The sequence below is a fragment of the Polyodon spathula genome, chromosome 26 (assembly GCF_017654505.1).
Source record: "Polyodon spathula isolate WHYD16114869_AA chromosome 26, ASM1765450v1, whole genome shotgun sequence".
Classification (NCBI taxonomy): domain Eukaryota; kingdom Metazoa; phylum Chordata; class Actinopteri; order Acipenseriformes; family Polyodontidae; genus Polyodon; species Polyodon spathula.
Genome location: NC_054559.1, coordinates 7,216,366 through 7,232,459, shown reverse-complemented (window position 1 = coordinate 7,232,459; position 16,094 = coordinate 7,216,366). Strand labels below are relative to the sequence as shown.

General features: G+C 40.4%; 1 protein-coding gene across 2 annotated transcripts in view; it reads right to left on the bottom strand.

Annotated features, from left to right (window-relative positions):
• The window catches only part of LOC121300999 (ankyrin repeat and fibronectin type-III domain-containing protein 1-like), a 271,767-nt gene that overhangs the window by 195,973 nt on the left and 59,700 nt on the right, over positions 1-16,094 (bottom strand). For both annotated transcript variants that reach the window (XM_041230055.1, XM_041230056.1), the window contains one exon: positions 8,317-8,507. In XM_041230055.1, the coding sequence (XP_041085989.1) occupies positions 8,317-8,507 (191 nt within the window). The remainder of the gene's footprint in view (positions 1-8,316; positions 8,508-16,094) is intronic.

Genomic DNA, 16,094 nt, shown 5'->3' with positions numbered 1-16,094 from the left:
TCCTAATTGGGACAGACAGCATCCCAAAATGGTTAGGTAACCCATCCCATAACCTCACCCATCTCTATGTAAAGGTGTGTCTAGCACCAAATGTCCTGTCTTCACTTCACTGTTTCCTATGCTCCTGGTCAACATGGTCAACTCCTTTTAAGATTTTTGTCTGAGTTCTGGTGCCTCTTCAGATTTTAATCATTAGTTGTTCACGTTTAAATAGATTCAGCTTATTTTATGGTTGTAGAACGACAGGTGTCGGGAATATTGACACAAGTATAAGTGAACCGATCAAGGCTGAAATAAGAAAAATGACTGTCAGGGTCTCAAGCCACCTCACCATGCTACAGCAGCACCAACTGGCAACATTCCCTGTAACCTCAAAGTGGACACCTGCAGGGCTGGCCATTGTCCTCCAAGGGCTGTCAGCTTAAGCTCCTGAGTGAAAAGAGGCCATTGTTTTGGCTGTGAGATTGTTGAATGCCCACTGACCTTCAGTTCTCCTGAGCTGTTAGTGGGAGTTGCTGGGGTGAGGGAACATAACTGGACATTGTAAATTGGCAAAATAATTGAGCACATTAAATTTAAAACTGTGAAAGAACCATAGCTTGTTCTCTTACAAACCTATCTTCAACTAAAGTAGACCCAGCTTTTAATTTGTCAGGCTTGTCAAAATGAAGTGCACCAAGCAATTGCTGTCAAACTGGGAGAGATTCAGAGAATGACTCATCATCTTGACATCAGAAACAGAATTAGAAGAATTAGTTCCTTGGCAACTGTAGCTAAATCAGCAGATAAAAAAAGAACTGACTACAGCATCAATGTTCCAATTAAGTGGAACTGAACGATGTGTAAATATTTAACTGATGCTCATCTAAGAGACCTCTGAGAGAAAAAAGGATCACACGAGAAGTGTTTCAAGTGCTCTTGTATCTACAAACAGAATGATTTTTTTCAAGTAAAGTCCTTCTAGTGTCTGGAAGTTTATAAAAAGCTCGTTTTTATGTATGATCACACAAATAAAGTAAGTTCTGAGGTTCTAAGTAGACAAATGGTTTGGCTCAGGACTTCAGTAATATGCATTTGGCTGTCATATTCCCTACAGAACTAAGTATTGTATATCTTACTTGGCTCACTATGTGTCCTCTTATCTGAAACCATATTTTACGGTCCAGCCACCAATGTCATTCAGTCTTAAACCAGACCCACGTTTGTGATGACGAGAATTAAACCCAGAACAACTCACTGAACAAAAACAAATCACAGGCCTTCATTTAGCACAGGCCACGCCGCAATTACGCAAGTCTAACACACTTCTCCAGCTGGCAGGGGCTTCTGCACAGACCAGGCCTAAAACTAATGCCCAAAAAATGGGTGTTAGCGTGACTGGTCACCCCTAAATCAGCTTCGTAGTTCTATAGCAGCTACCCTGCAGGACCACCTGCTACTACAGTACCACTGCAAACAATACATCTGCATTGTATTTATAGCAGTTGTACAGCATTTCTATAGGCGGTCTGATTGGGGTAAACAAACAAATTTCACACACCCCAACCCCAATCGCACTGTTCTGAGTCACTGTACAGTACATAGGAGTCTAGTGCTGCTCTCGTGAAAGATGCAGAAGTATTAACCCAAGGTTGCAGTGAAAATCTACATAACCAGCCAGCAGTGATGAATGGAGAGTCCCTGGCCTGTAGCTCAGACTGACAGTTTACCAGCGTTCGTTAGATTTGCCGGTGGTACTGGGAATGTGGCGGCAATGTGATAATACCGTGGACAAGCTGCCGGAATGTGGACGAGAAGCTCCAGCACTTTCCACTCTTTGCTTTTCTTCTGTCTCCATGGAGCAAAGAGCTTACTTGACACATTACTTACAGGTCCGAGCTCACACCAGGCTGTCTAATAGGAAGCCTTCTTTTTTTTTTCTTTCAGAAACTTTTATGAACAGAATATAGCCACGAAAGGACCCTGAAAGGACAGAAAACGTTTCAGGTGATTCAAATTCAGACACCAAAATAATTTTTATGACCTGCACCCTAACCGCAAACCGCGAAAAAGTTCACATTCCGACCCGAACCCGACCCGCTTTTGCGTGCCACCCGCGGGCTCTGCAAGTACCCGTCCTGATGCAGGACTCTACATTGTCCATCATAGGTGGCCGTCGAGCCCCTTTCAAAAATTGCCCCACCAGGAAGTGAGCTCCTGGGGAGACCGAGTCAATTTTGCCGCTGGTTTGCGCACTGTGGGTGGTCGCTTGGGAAGCAAGTGAACCAGCTCCTTCATGGATTTCCGCACTGTAGCACCTCATCCACCGCGGGACCAAATTATGCCCTGGTGTAATAGGGGCATCCAATTGCAGTGTTTTGTTCCCATCAGGAATGTGTGCCTGGGAAAGCCAAAGCTGCCTACGTGCAGCTACCAGCGCAGCCAGGTTCCCACCTGCAGCCTGCCCGTTGAGTTTCGACACACACAGCAGGTTCTTAGATAGGCTGCCTTGTTTAGCCTCCTGTAGGCCAGGGCACTTACAGACTGCAGTGACCCTCTTGAGCTAGGCTGGTAGTGTGTATTTTAACACAAGGGGGAAGCATAACACATGATATATATATATATATATATATATATATATATATATATATATATATATATTATTATATATCTATTTTTATTATTTATAAAATAAATCAGGGGTATGCAATTTGTGTGGGGGACAACGAGTTTTGCCATCAGATAAGTAGTTTTTATTTCTTTATTTTTTCTATGTTCGTTCCATTGCTAGAACAGAGAGCCACGCAAGTGTCTGAAAATGAAAAGTCTAGCACCTACACAAACATTTTAAAAAGTGTTTATGTCCCACCCCTATCACTTCTGAGTGGCAAGCTGTGGAAGAATCTGACCTTCTGTTGGTTACAAAGAAACCCAGAATGGCTGCCTGAGAGCCTTTTGCAAGGCACAGACTAATCTTTTAAACTTAAGGTATTATTTACATTTTTTGTAAATGAACAAATAAGTAATATTGCTTGGTCAAGCACGTACTTGTTGGGATGTTAAAAAAAAACAACAACTGTAAAGTTTACTGTTTAGAAGTACTGTATTTCAAGCCAAACTTTCCCTGGCAAAAAAATTAAGTTTTGTTTTTAGTGCTGCTAATCTAGTTTGCTATTTACCATATTTACATTTTTTTTATTATTATTTAAAATGCAAATTTATTTGTTTTGTTTTGTTTTGTTTTTATTAGATTTGAACAGAAGAGATATTCATTATTTATTGCACATTCACAATCCATCGATTTGTAAAACTATTAAAACATGAAGATTGACAAATATACTTATAATGTAGAAATGAAATGTTCATATATGAGATTATCTGTACAATATTTTATTTTAAAAAAACGACAGACTGTAAATCTCATTGCAATGTGTTTATGTATTAATTCATGTATCATTTATTTTTCAGTGAGAATAGTGCAGGGAATTTGTTGTATAATAATTCTAGAGAAAATGATCAATTTTAAATGTGGCAACGTTATTTCTTACTAATAAATATTGCATTTAAATCATGAAATGTCTTGCTATTTTTAGACCATGAAATGCTGTGAAATGAGCCATGAAAAAAATAAAGCCCTAGATATTAGATTTAAAAGTTTTTAACAATATTACTGCATGTGTGTGTACGTTTTCAACACATACTGTACATGAATCTTCTTTAAGGCAATCTAATATGATGTGTGTGAAAATGAATAAAAAGTCATAATATAACAAATTCATTTCAATGAGATGATGTTTAATAGATGGTGCAGATGCAAACCAGGCACTGTTCCAGGTATCCCTTGCTACTCTCTCTTAGTTTGTGTAGGCTTCGGACAAAAATGTTAAATATAAATGTTGAAGATCGTTTTGTCAACTATGTATATTAGTCATCCAATTTCCTCATGGCTATGCTTTCAGCAATTGAAGACCCCAGAGATGTACCCTACTTAGCTCAATCCAGGTGGTTGTCATGCTGATGCGCTGAGGAGACCGCACTGTGGTTGATCCCCGGAGCCAGCATCGCAGCCGTTGTGTGTGCTAAAGCGCTGGGGAGGCAAAATAAGCTGATCCCTGGAGCCAGCATTACACTTGAGCAATCAACACCATACAGAAGGATATCTATATCAACAAATGGAAAGAAATGCAAATGGATGGAGATGCAGATGGATCACATTAGTTTACTGCAAAGCTACATCTTAGCTGGTACTTATCTTGGCGAGAGCTGAGTTCAAATCAGCATGACGTTTTAACATCTACTCTCATTGCATATGTCCTTGACAGATGCACCCTGGAATAAAGCCCATGAAGTTGCAAGGCCACTGGTGAATGGGCCGTGAGCTTTTCTAGAGGGGTCAAGTTGGCCAGCTGAAAGGCAGTCCTGACCGTGTCTGCTAGCCACCTGGACAGCCGCTGGTTTTGACCATGAGACTTTGCCCCATACCAGATAAATAACTGTTCAGGCTGCCTCCAACTTTTTCTCCTATCAACATAATACACCAGGGCCCAAACTGGGTGGAGCTTATGGAGCTGACGCTCCCTGTCAGAATAGAAGGATCCTCCAATTCCACAGACTGGTTGACATGGAAAGGTGTGATAGTCTTCGCAAGAAGGCAGGATTGGTGTGGAGCGTGACCTTTTCATGGCCTCTATAAAAAAAATAAGCAGGCTTTCACGACAGAGAATGCTTGCGTTTCACTCACCTGCTTTGCAGAGGTGATAGCGAGCAAGAAAGCCTCTTTAAAAGATAACAATTTCAGATTAGCTGAATGAAAGTTTTTAAACAGTGGCTTCATGAGTTAATTAAAGCATCATGTTTAGCCTCCAGTGAGGAACAATCAAAAAATTGCCCCACCAGGAAGTGAGCCCAAGGGAGACAGAGTCAATCTTGACATGGCAAACTGAAATAGCTGCCAAATAGACCTTTAACACTTTGAGTAGTATGAACATACCAGTACATTTCGCTACTACTGGTCCCCAGGGAGTATGAATGTACCGGTACATTCTGCTACTTTAAACTTGAATTACTGAGCTACAAAGCCCCTGATCACATGATATTGTAACACAAGGTTTCTGTAACACCTTTTATTGGTCCCTTTCTGCCAGATATTGACTGAATTACATATAATTATCCCAGTCACAAAAATGTCAACAGTGTTTGTAAACCGGCAAAAATCGCTCAGTGAGAAAAAAGTATTAGTAATAATACTGAATTCAGATTCCGATTTAAATTCAAATCGGTTGTCAGTGGATGTGTCAGTGAAGACATAAAAGGAGAATATTTACTATGAACGCGCGTTGCTCCCTGCTTCAAGGAGAATCATACGCTGAAGTATTAGACACTCTCACTCCCTCCACCCCACAAGCTGTTTACCCAGATATGATTTATACATGTCTCTCTCTCTCTCTCTCACTCTCTCTCTAGTTCAGGCTTTTTTTTTTTGTTAGGATGTGTTGTTGTGGTTGTTCCACCCCGTTGTTTATTGTTTATTGCCTACATGTTATTTTTTAGTCAAAACCTTTCCTTATGACTAAATAAAAAAATATATTTATTGGTTTTATTTATTTACGGTAAAAATGATAAATTAGATAATTGGTAGGGTGGTCAAACTTATTTTTAGATTTAAAAGAAAAAAATCTAAATGGATTTTATTATCATAATCAGTTTTGACTTAAAGATATTTGAAACAAAAAAAATGTTTTAAATCATTAAAAAAGCTTTTTAATGAGCAGAAATCCGTTAATAAATAAGTGACAATATTAAAATCACAATTTAAATACAAATGTGAAATTTTTTGGTTAAAATAGCAAATCGCTGACTTGGTTGTATAATAAGTGACTCTAAAAACACCATCTCTCACTGTAAACCACCTGTCAAAAGTGGGAGGCACCCACTGAGCAGCTGCAGTCTGTACTAATGCAAAATGCGTAGGAGTCATTTTAAAAGGGTTCTATTTTAACATATCAAGATGTGATCATTAAAGTGCTTATGTTAAAATAAATTCTCTTAATAAGTCAACACTATAAATGCTATATTCTTTTTACTAATATTTATTTGGAGGTTACAAAGGCACAGCAGCACAAATGAGACAGAAACGTTTCCTGCTGAGATGGGCCAATCAAACTGAAAGAGCATCACTTATTCCCACCCCTATAACAAAAATACCACACCTAATATGTTAATAATTCATGGTATCGTGTTATGTCTTCCTGATACAGAGTACTAACCATTCATATATAGAAATTATTTTTTGTTAATGGTCCGATTGGTAGATTTACCGGCAATCAGGTTTGCAGAAAACTTAAAGGGTATTAAGTTTATTTGCTGCGTTTTGTATGTAATACAGTATGGACCAAATTGGGAGACTGCAACCACAAATGGTGGTGCCACATGCATGTTGTAGTTGTTAGTCACAAAATTCACTGCGACTCTTGACTTAAAAACAAACTGTACATAATAAAACACATTTAGAATTTATTTTTTGTAATGTGATTTAGGTGAAAAGTAAAATCAAAAGAACAATATTTTGTGAGATTTATATTATATTTTGAGAGATTATTATACTATTAATATAACTGGTTTCATTGCCTTTTACGATTTGCAGCGACCTTATCTGTTAAACACAAAACCACACAAACATACTTAAATGTTTTGGGACAGACATGCAGCAGACAAAAGGTTATATTAAAATATATGTATGTTTTGCGATTGATGATTACTGGGATAATCTTACATCGATTTCAAAACTGCTGCACTGACTACACGCACACACTGTCCTCATAGTGGATGAGCTCGATCACGTGCTGTTCGCTCACTGCATGTTTGCTTAATGTAGCTTGAAACCAGTTAATCATTAACCATTTCAGTTCCTTTAATGACAAAAATTGATTGTGCTGGAAGATCTATGAAAATCTTTGTTTGTCATATTTTGTAATTTCAAATTGTATTTTCCAAATACAATTGTATTTTGTATTTTTACACTAGAAATTGTACCTTCAGCAGGTTCAGCAGTAAGGTCCTATCAGGGTCACATTTTGTTGGTCCCTTGACTGCCCTGTATTTCATTTCTTGCCAGTTAAATCAAGGGAAGTTATGATGAGTTTGCATAACACTTTGGAGAAGCTACACTCAATTCTGGTCCTTTAAATAAAGGAGATTGCAGATTTGGTGAAAGTCCAACAAAGAGTGACTAAAAGAATCCCAGGGCATACAGGAATTATTTATGAAGGTTGAAGGAACTGAGCTATTTAGGGAACTGAAATGTTTAGCCCAGGACAGAGAAGAGTAAGACGAGTAAGATATTTTTAAAACTGCACAGAAGTCAGGACCACAGGAGCTGGAAGTGGAGACTAAAGCTGAAGCAACATGAAGCCACTTTTTCAGGAACAGTGGCTTGAAACCTGGTTCCAGGGAGATCTAGTTTGAGGCAACTTTGCTTTATCAAACCCCAAGTCTCTCCTGGTGTGGCATGCAGTGGCCTGAAACCTAGTCTCCAGGTTCCAAGCCATAAGTAGCTTCATGTTCCCTCAGATTTAGGTCAAAAGATGGAAGACACTTGTTTATGTATATGTTTTTACAGCATGGCGAAGGTACGGAATGGGTTACCAAACCATGTTCTTTATGCAGAATCACTGAGATCCTTCAAGAGCCGACTTGACAAAGTTAGGCGATCAATCAGCTAGAAGGAATTGGATAGGCATTCCTATTGTAAATTTACTTATGTTAAAGGTAGAATTCTTAAGAAAGCTGAAGATTCTACTGATGGCTTCAGTTGTTAAGATGACCAATTTTTGTTGGCTCTATATTTACTGTGTGGTAAGCTGATTTGCAAGGATATTATGGAGCATAATTCCAATGTCCCCTGAGGTGAGAAAAGATATATAAGCAGAACACGGTGATGTAATACATTCCATTTTGTTGGTATCCAGAATATGTATCTTTGTAAGCATTTACAAGCAATTTACATTTTAATTCTGAGAGAATTTGCTCTTTACATGTGCTGTCACAGCTTCCTTGATATACATATTGTCTACTAATCCTTCAGTGTATACATATGTCTACATTTTCCAACTGGACAGGATTGCCCTTGCTGTTGCTGGCTTCTTTATGATTGTACTTTTGGCTGGTTGAATAAGCGATGGACAGTGGGCAATCAGGCCAAACAGCCCCATGTCGTTCATACATGTTCTTATATGTACAAAGGGGCTTATGGACATATGACCACCTCCACTACATCCCGGTAGCCGGGGATTTAACCCCTTGCAGCGTATAATAAGGTAAGTGAGTTCTCCTCCCTACCTGCAGATGGCAGCGTGCAGCCCTTACGGTGGCTGGAGCTGGACAGTGGTAACCTCAGAGAAGGAGCCAGCTCTTGACTGCTGCTCAGGTGATTGGAGTGGTGCACTCTGGAGAAGGTGGGGGACTGGGGAATGCTGGGAAGAGTGCGTGACTTGGCCAGGAGAGGTCTCTGCAGCTTTCTTTCCAATGACCTGAAACAAAACAAAAAACTGAAACCGTGCTGCTGGTAACCATGGTACTGTCACTATGGCAACAAAAACTGTGTTGTCTTTAGACTACTTACCAATACTTAAGTCCTTCTGCATGATCAGATGGATAAATTTAAAACTGTAATTTGGTACTGTCACAGTGGTAACAGAAACTGTTTATTTATGTCAAAGCCACTTAATATCACTCCTGTTAATGTCCGTTTGCTATCCAACCAGACTATAACGGGAATCAACAGGGACAAGCTCCTGCATAGCACTTTGTTTATTCTCACTCTCTTATTAATATCAGTCGCATTTCTTAATGAAACAGCTGATTTCCATCCCACTTAATATCACTTTGGGAGATAAAAGCACATGATTTGAAGGTTTACATGTAAGTAAGTTGCAGTACTGTATTGAAATGTTCTGACATATAAAGCATGGCAACACAATATCGCATGCAGAACACTGCCATGTGCACGTTTACAGATTTTAATTGCCATAGATGTTCACACATGTACAGTATATTATATTGAAAACAAATCCTATTGTAATCAATGCATTTCAAGTTACACCGAAAAAAAGGCACATTTGTTCCATCAACATTTCTTCTGTTTTGAAAAAAAGTGAACTAAAAAAATATTAAATTGACGTTTTTGCTAGATAAAGATACAGAAATAGCAAAGAGATACCATATAAAAACAAAATTAGATCTATTGGCACATTATAAAAGTAGGTTACCATGACCTACATCCACAGTACACAGATATAAAACTAAGTTTTTCTCAATAAAAGAAAGTTGTAAGCAAATTTCATCACAATTAGATAAGTGGTTCATGTCATACAGTACATGTGAAACATGTCAGTAACAGAAAAACAGAAGATAAATGCCCTGTTGTCCTGAAGGTAATATTTTTGTCTATTTGTCCTACAGTGTCTACACATGCTCAAACTAAACTGAGGATTAGGAATAAATTAACAGCTCAAGCTGTTGCTAAGCAACATCAATAACCAGCGAAACACAATCTGCTTTTAACACTGCTACCTGCCTCTAAATGAGCACCAATACACTCCATTCTCAGCTCTCCAGCACTGTCATTATCCTGCACCTTAGTATAGCACTAAACATTGTCAGCTGCATCTTATTTAGTATTAAACCACAGTGCTATCGTGCATTACGAAACCCCAGCTACACGGTTAAACAGCACAGTTTCCTAGTTCACAAGGTGAAAGTGGAAGGTCAGTTTTACTAGAACACATCCCACAATGCATGCCAGTGAGATGAGCAGGCCCTGCACTGCCCTACAGAGTCAACAGTGCCAGAGCTAGACTGGAAATACAGTCAAATGGGAGGCTTTCATATTGTAAAGATCAGAAAAAAGAATTTACAGTTAAGTTTACAAGTAATTGTTTAGCAATTCACCAAATGTCAGCTTCAAATGTCATTTGAATTGCTTTTTTTTTTTTAAATTACTTTAACATTTTATGGTGCTTGAAATTATTGAGTGCTTCTGGGTAGCTCCAATATTAAGTTATTATCTCCCGCTGGGGATGAAACCCTCTGGGAAGAAGACATAATGGAGGCAGTTATATGTACTTATGTCACACGTGTTTGTTATCAGTTGAACTGCTTATCCAATTTTCAGGAGTAGTACTAATATTATTTATTCTAAATAACTGAGATTATTTGATTAGATTAGATTCTAATGCAATAACAGACAGATATATCCAGTGTGATATACCTAGTCATTATCGTGTCTATTATAACACTATTTGGCAACTTAAACACAGTCTTTTAGTGCAGGAAAATTAATTGGTCACACAACAAAGTTCAGGAAAACAGGGCAGTACCTGTATATTTATTTTTCAAAATAAATACAAAATAAACAAGCAAAATCCTAACTCCTACTGGAGCTTTCAGGTAACCAGGGTTGACGACCACCAACAACATTACTTAAGGGAAATGTTTACCGAGCCGTCGCGAGGGAGAAGGAATGGCAGCATATGAGCGACACATCAGAACCACTTAACCCTAGGTTAGCAGTGACAGCATGCAACCTCAAGGAGCCTCATGCCTATTGAAGTCAAGGAAGGATCTACCATATTGAAGCGGCAGAACCTTGAGAATGTATGCAACATAGCCCAGCTACATATATCGGACAGTAGGCCCCTCTGAAGAGGGCCCAAGATGTAGCCCACCCTCTAGTAGAGTGTGCAGCTACTCTACCAGGTGGGGGGTAAGCCAGTACGCAATCCAATGCGACAGATGCTGCTTTGAGAGGGGAAGCCTCTCAAAGAGCTGGTCAGTATGACACAGAGCTCTTGTCCTATCACAAGTAACACCTCAATGTCTGCATCGGGCAGAGGAAATTCAATCTCCAAAGCAAACGGAGGTGGACGGAAAGACTCAAATTCCACAGACTAATCACGCAGTGACACCTTGCTGCCATTGTCCCAAATGACAGCACCTGCAGCTCACTGACCCTCTTTGCGGAGGTGATAGCCAAGAAGAAGGCTGTCTTCATAGACAGATGCTTCAACTCTATGGAGTGAGTAGGCTCAATAGGGGCCTTCATGAGAGCCTCTAGTACAACATCAAGGATCCATTTGGGGAGAATGGCCTTTTTGGGAGGGCGTAACTGCCGAGCACCATTGAGAAACCAGGTAGACCTACTAGCATCAAGCAGTTCTTGCAGAAACTGCAAGATAACTGACATGGGGCAAGAAACTGGGTCATGAAAATACCAATCCACTTATAGGCATACAGAGACCTAGTGGAGTCTGCCCTTAGCACTCTGCAGAGTACCCACAACCACGTCCGATAGGCCTTGGGCTATCCAGCGGTACCGTTCAGGGGCCAGACTAAGAATTCGAACCTGCCCGGTTCCGGATGCCAGAGAGTGTCTCTCATCTGACTGAGGAGATCCAGGCGAAGTGGGATCTCCCAGGGCTGGCCTTGTATGAGCTGGTATAGGGTCAAGAACCAGATTCTCCAGGGCCACCGAGGGGCCACTACACTAGGAGAACTGTTGCTTTCTCTAACCGGACCTTCTCCAAGAAGGCCGGAAGCAATGGTACTTTCAGGAATGTATAAGGGAGTGTCCTGGGCCACTCATGGGCTAGTGTGTCAACGGCAAGTGGACCGCTAAGCTGTGGAGGGAATACTACAGGGGGCAATGCATCGTCTCTGCCAAGGCAAAGAGGTTGACCTGCGCCTTCCCAAACCGTTCCCAAATGCACTCCACCACCTGGGGAGTCGCCACTCTGACGGAATGCGCACCCTCCCTCGACAGGAGGTCCACTGCCCAGTTCATCACTCCGGGAAGATGCGTCACCCTTAGGGACAGCAGTTTCCAGTGTGCCAAAGTCAGGGACTGGAGGCTGCCACTGATGTGTTGTCCGGTCAGACTGCCTTCCCAGACAGCCTCCCAACCCAAGTTGGAGGTGTCCGTCGTCACCACTTGGCAAAATAACACCACTCCCATCCTCACAAAGGTGAGAGGGCATCCTTCACCATCTCGACCGCAGAGCACATGTGAGACAGTCAGCCGATGGTATCTGTCGCAATTGGATTGAGCCATGCTTGGAGTGGGCGCATGCGTAACAGACCCAACACGATGGCCGATTCAGCTGCAGCCACAGTTTTTGGAACCACAACAAAGGGGACCTTTGAGCACTGTTGGAACAGGGAAAGGCAACCCTGAATAGCTGCTACTCTGTCTCTCGACGGGTATGCACACATCGTACTGGAGTCCAGCCGGAGCCCCAAGCACGTTGTGCACTGCACCGGTATAAGCAGACTCTTCGCATCGTTGATGGTGAGGCCCAGCCTCGCCAGGTGCTGAGTCACACTCGCCGTGTGGGCCACTGCTCCCTCTCGCAACTGACCACAAATCAGCCAGTCCGAGATAGTTGAGTACTCTGATCCCCTGCAATTGCAAGGAGGCCAGGATAGCATCCAAGCAATTTGAAAATGTACAAGGAGCTAGGGAGAGGCTTCCCAGGCTCCGGTCTAGGGCTTGCCCTTGAAGGCCAGAGATCTGGAGCAGCGTTCTTGGGAGGAGGCGAAGCTCTGTGGCCACCGGCTCAGGGAGCAGGGTCTGTGAGCACACCGTCTAAACATGCAGGGAGAATACCCGCTGTGTTAGCCAGGCAGGTCACCTGCGTCTTTGCACCAATAGGCAGGCATTTCCATATGTAATGTTGTAGGTAGTAGTCTTCGAATTGAAAGGGAACCCGGTGTATCTTTATGCTCGCCCATTTTATACCAAGCAGAGTTCTGAGAAATGTAGTCTTGTTCCCCAGACGTAAAGCCAGGACTACATTTCTCTTAATGCAGAAGGTACAGGCTATGCATTAACTGCAGCCCTGTGTCACTATATTACCTGAAGCTCTACCACACCAGATAAAACAACAGAAAAACCAAAAACATTTTATCAACTTTCAAATACAACCTTTGCGTGTGTTGAGATATGATCGACATCCAGCTAGTCTGCTTACTGCCTTAGATTTCTCTGCCCCTGCTATACTCAAGCCAGGGTGTGTGTCAGCTGGTCAGAAACAACAAAGCCTATGCTTTACAGCCAACCGGTAAAAAAGTATTTATTCTAAAAGGTATTTTTGGGTTAAGGTATTTTTTATAAATCTGTTATTCTAAAAGGTGAGTGCTGCTCCTTAATTTACACAGAAAACTAAGAAACCTTTTATAAGCTACTGCAATTAGCAGCAATTCCAGTTTGGATCAATTTTGTGATGTATGATTAGCAAGATTAGTCTAGTACTATTCCACATATCAAACTGTCTCTTAATGCAGCCCTGAGGCTTGTGTCTTGATGTACAATTTATCAGTCTCATTGTGAATGGGCTGTTCTGTATGTGTGAGATTCTATTACTATCAAGCTTTCTATCTTGACACTGCACAGACTGTGCAAAAAGATTTCTATGCTGTAGATTATTTTCCTTCATAGAGCACAAATGTAGCAGCTTATCTCTAGTGTCCAGGAACACACTTGCATGTCTACAATGCACTAGACCAGCAGTTCTTAATCTTTTCTGGCCAGCATGGGACCGAAACCAAATGTTCTGTAAACCTTGTTGCTTGTGGTATAATTGGGTGGCAAGAGGCTTTGAGCTTGTCTAGAGAATCAAGTGCTGGGACCTCACCATCTTCCTCATTCCATTCAAATCATATGACAGGGTGCTCTTTCAGCTTCAATAGCCACACCTCCTCATTCCCAGCTCTCCAGCACTGTCATTACCCAGAACCTTAACAATGAGCACTAGTCTAAGCAGTCTGATTCATTCATTGGTATTAATCTAATTTAAAAAAAACAACTGCTTTAGTTGATTCAAGTTTTTGTTGTTGTTGTTGTTTTACTTAAATACCAGAGGTGTGAAAATCCTGCATTGTGTTGGTCTCTCTTTCAGGTGTTCTCTCTTTCAACCTTCTTGAAATCCTCAAACATACAGCTCAATTAGGTTTCATCAGTACTAAGACATTCCTCAGTAAAACAAATTACTGACAAGTGTTCCTTCAGCACTGGACACTTAAAGCAACTGCCGTCTAGGCCAATTACAGATGCTAGTGTCGGCTCTGATTATTATTATTATATTAACAGACACACAGAATTGGCACATTGGGGAGCACAGATCTCCTAGAACATCCTTTTGTACTGTCAGACTGGAACCATTTTGTTGTGTAGGGACCACTGACTACTTACTACAAGCATTGTAGTAACATTTTATAGAAGTACTGGTACTTCAGATACATTTGCTACTTACATATGGTGACCAGATTTCCAAAGCTCAGAACAAGGGCAGAAAAATAGTTTTAAACCTATACATGTTTTCCATTCTTATCTGAATACAATGCGTTTATCACTATCACTGTTTTCACGTTAAATCAAACAAAAATCAACAACACCTGACTGCTGCACAGCCACTGCACCTTCCCTTTCCAATTCATGGCCAATTTCACTTTCATTAACCACATGATTTGCTATTTTTAATTTCTAGCACTTTGACGACTGTTTACCTACTGTAATTAATGTAGGGAGTGCTATCTGTCACCAGGATTGCAATATTGCAAACCAGGACTACGTATATCGCAAAAGGTCTACCGGAAGCCATAATAGTAGTACGGTATTTCATGTTAGATTAAAAAATGTCACATTATTAAATGTGTCAGTTTTTCATTAAGTATATGGAAAACTACAAAGCGGTATGTAATTCAGTTATCATAACATTATTCAGTAGGTTTCATTCGACTTTATGAAGCAAAATGTGTTTTCTATAGGGTGATGCAAAACTTTTAGCCATATCTCTAGGCTAACAGGGGGTAAGAAAATGTTTTTAAGCCTTGCTTCACTGAGCTGATGTGTCTCATGAGGCTCTCTCTATTAGCGCACTGAAGGAATCTTCAGACAGTCAATGAAATCCTCCACTGTACCAGCTCAAGCACCAGGGTTTTCAGGAGGCTGTTAAAGTGCGATCAATACGCTTCATTGATCAAGGATTTCTCCACTTACTCTGCAGCACCACACTGCTACAAAGACCACACTCTGCTTGGGAAAAATCAATCCTCAAAAACAATAACAAAGAATGTCAGCAGGAATGATACACCAGACTTCCCAGAGCACATGTATGTGCTCTTCATCCAGCATTAAACGTCAGAAAATAGAGCCGTACTAACATCAATCTCACTACATAGAAAAATGATACATTTGTACAAAATCTGCCATGACAGCTTTCCATACCACAGTGGATGTGTTGTAAATCAATAAATATTAGGATCAGATATAAAACAGGTGGGACATGTACTGACATACAGTACATATTGTATACAAACAGTGAAGCCATTTGAGGTGTAGTCCTTGGTCCTGTAATAAATTAAGATATTGTAATAAATTACAAGATATTGTAATAATAGAGAGATATGTAATATTGTAAGATAATGTAATGAGAGAGAGAGAGAGAGAGAGAGAGAGAGAGAGAGAGAGAGAGAGAGAGAGAGAGAGAGCACCTAGATCCAGAGCTGAACACCCCTGCACAGATGTACAAGATTAGAACTAGCAGTACAAAGAAGATCACTGTTGTTATTATTATTATTATTATTATTATTATTATTATTATTATTATTATTATTATTATATTAACAGATGCTTTTATCGAAAGTGTCTGCTAGATCCACCAACCCCCAGCTTCTCATTGTCTCAATTTGTGCTATAACACATTAAAAACAAGTATGATCTCAACTGGATGGGCGTGACAAACAGACATATGTTCAGACAGCCAGACACATTCCATATACCCCAGGTTCCGATACACTCAAAAGCTTGTATATACAATGTCCTTAGCAAGTTTCATCACGGTACTTATTTGTTACCATATCCCTGAGGGTAAATCTGACCAAATCAGCTATACAGTTCCATTCCTGAAAAACAAAATGGCAAAACAAATGTTGTGAGGTTCTTGTTAAAAATACATCTACAGTAATGGAATTACTGACTCATGACTGCAATTCTTCTTACAAATTCTAATTGAAACTGTGATGTAAAATGAACACTGCAGTGCCTCGACATATACAGAGCC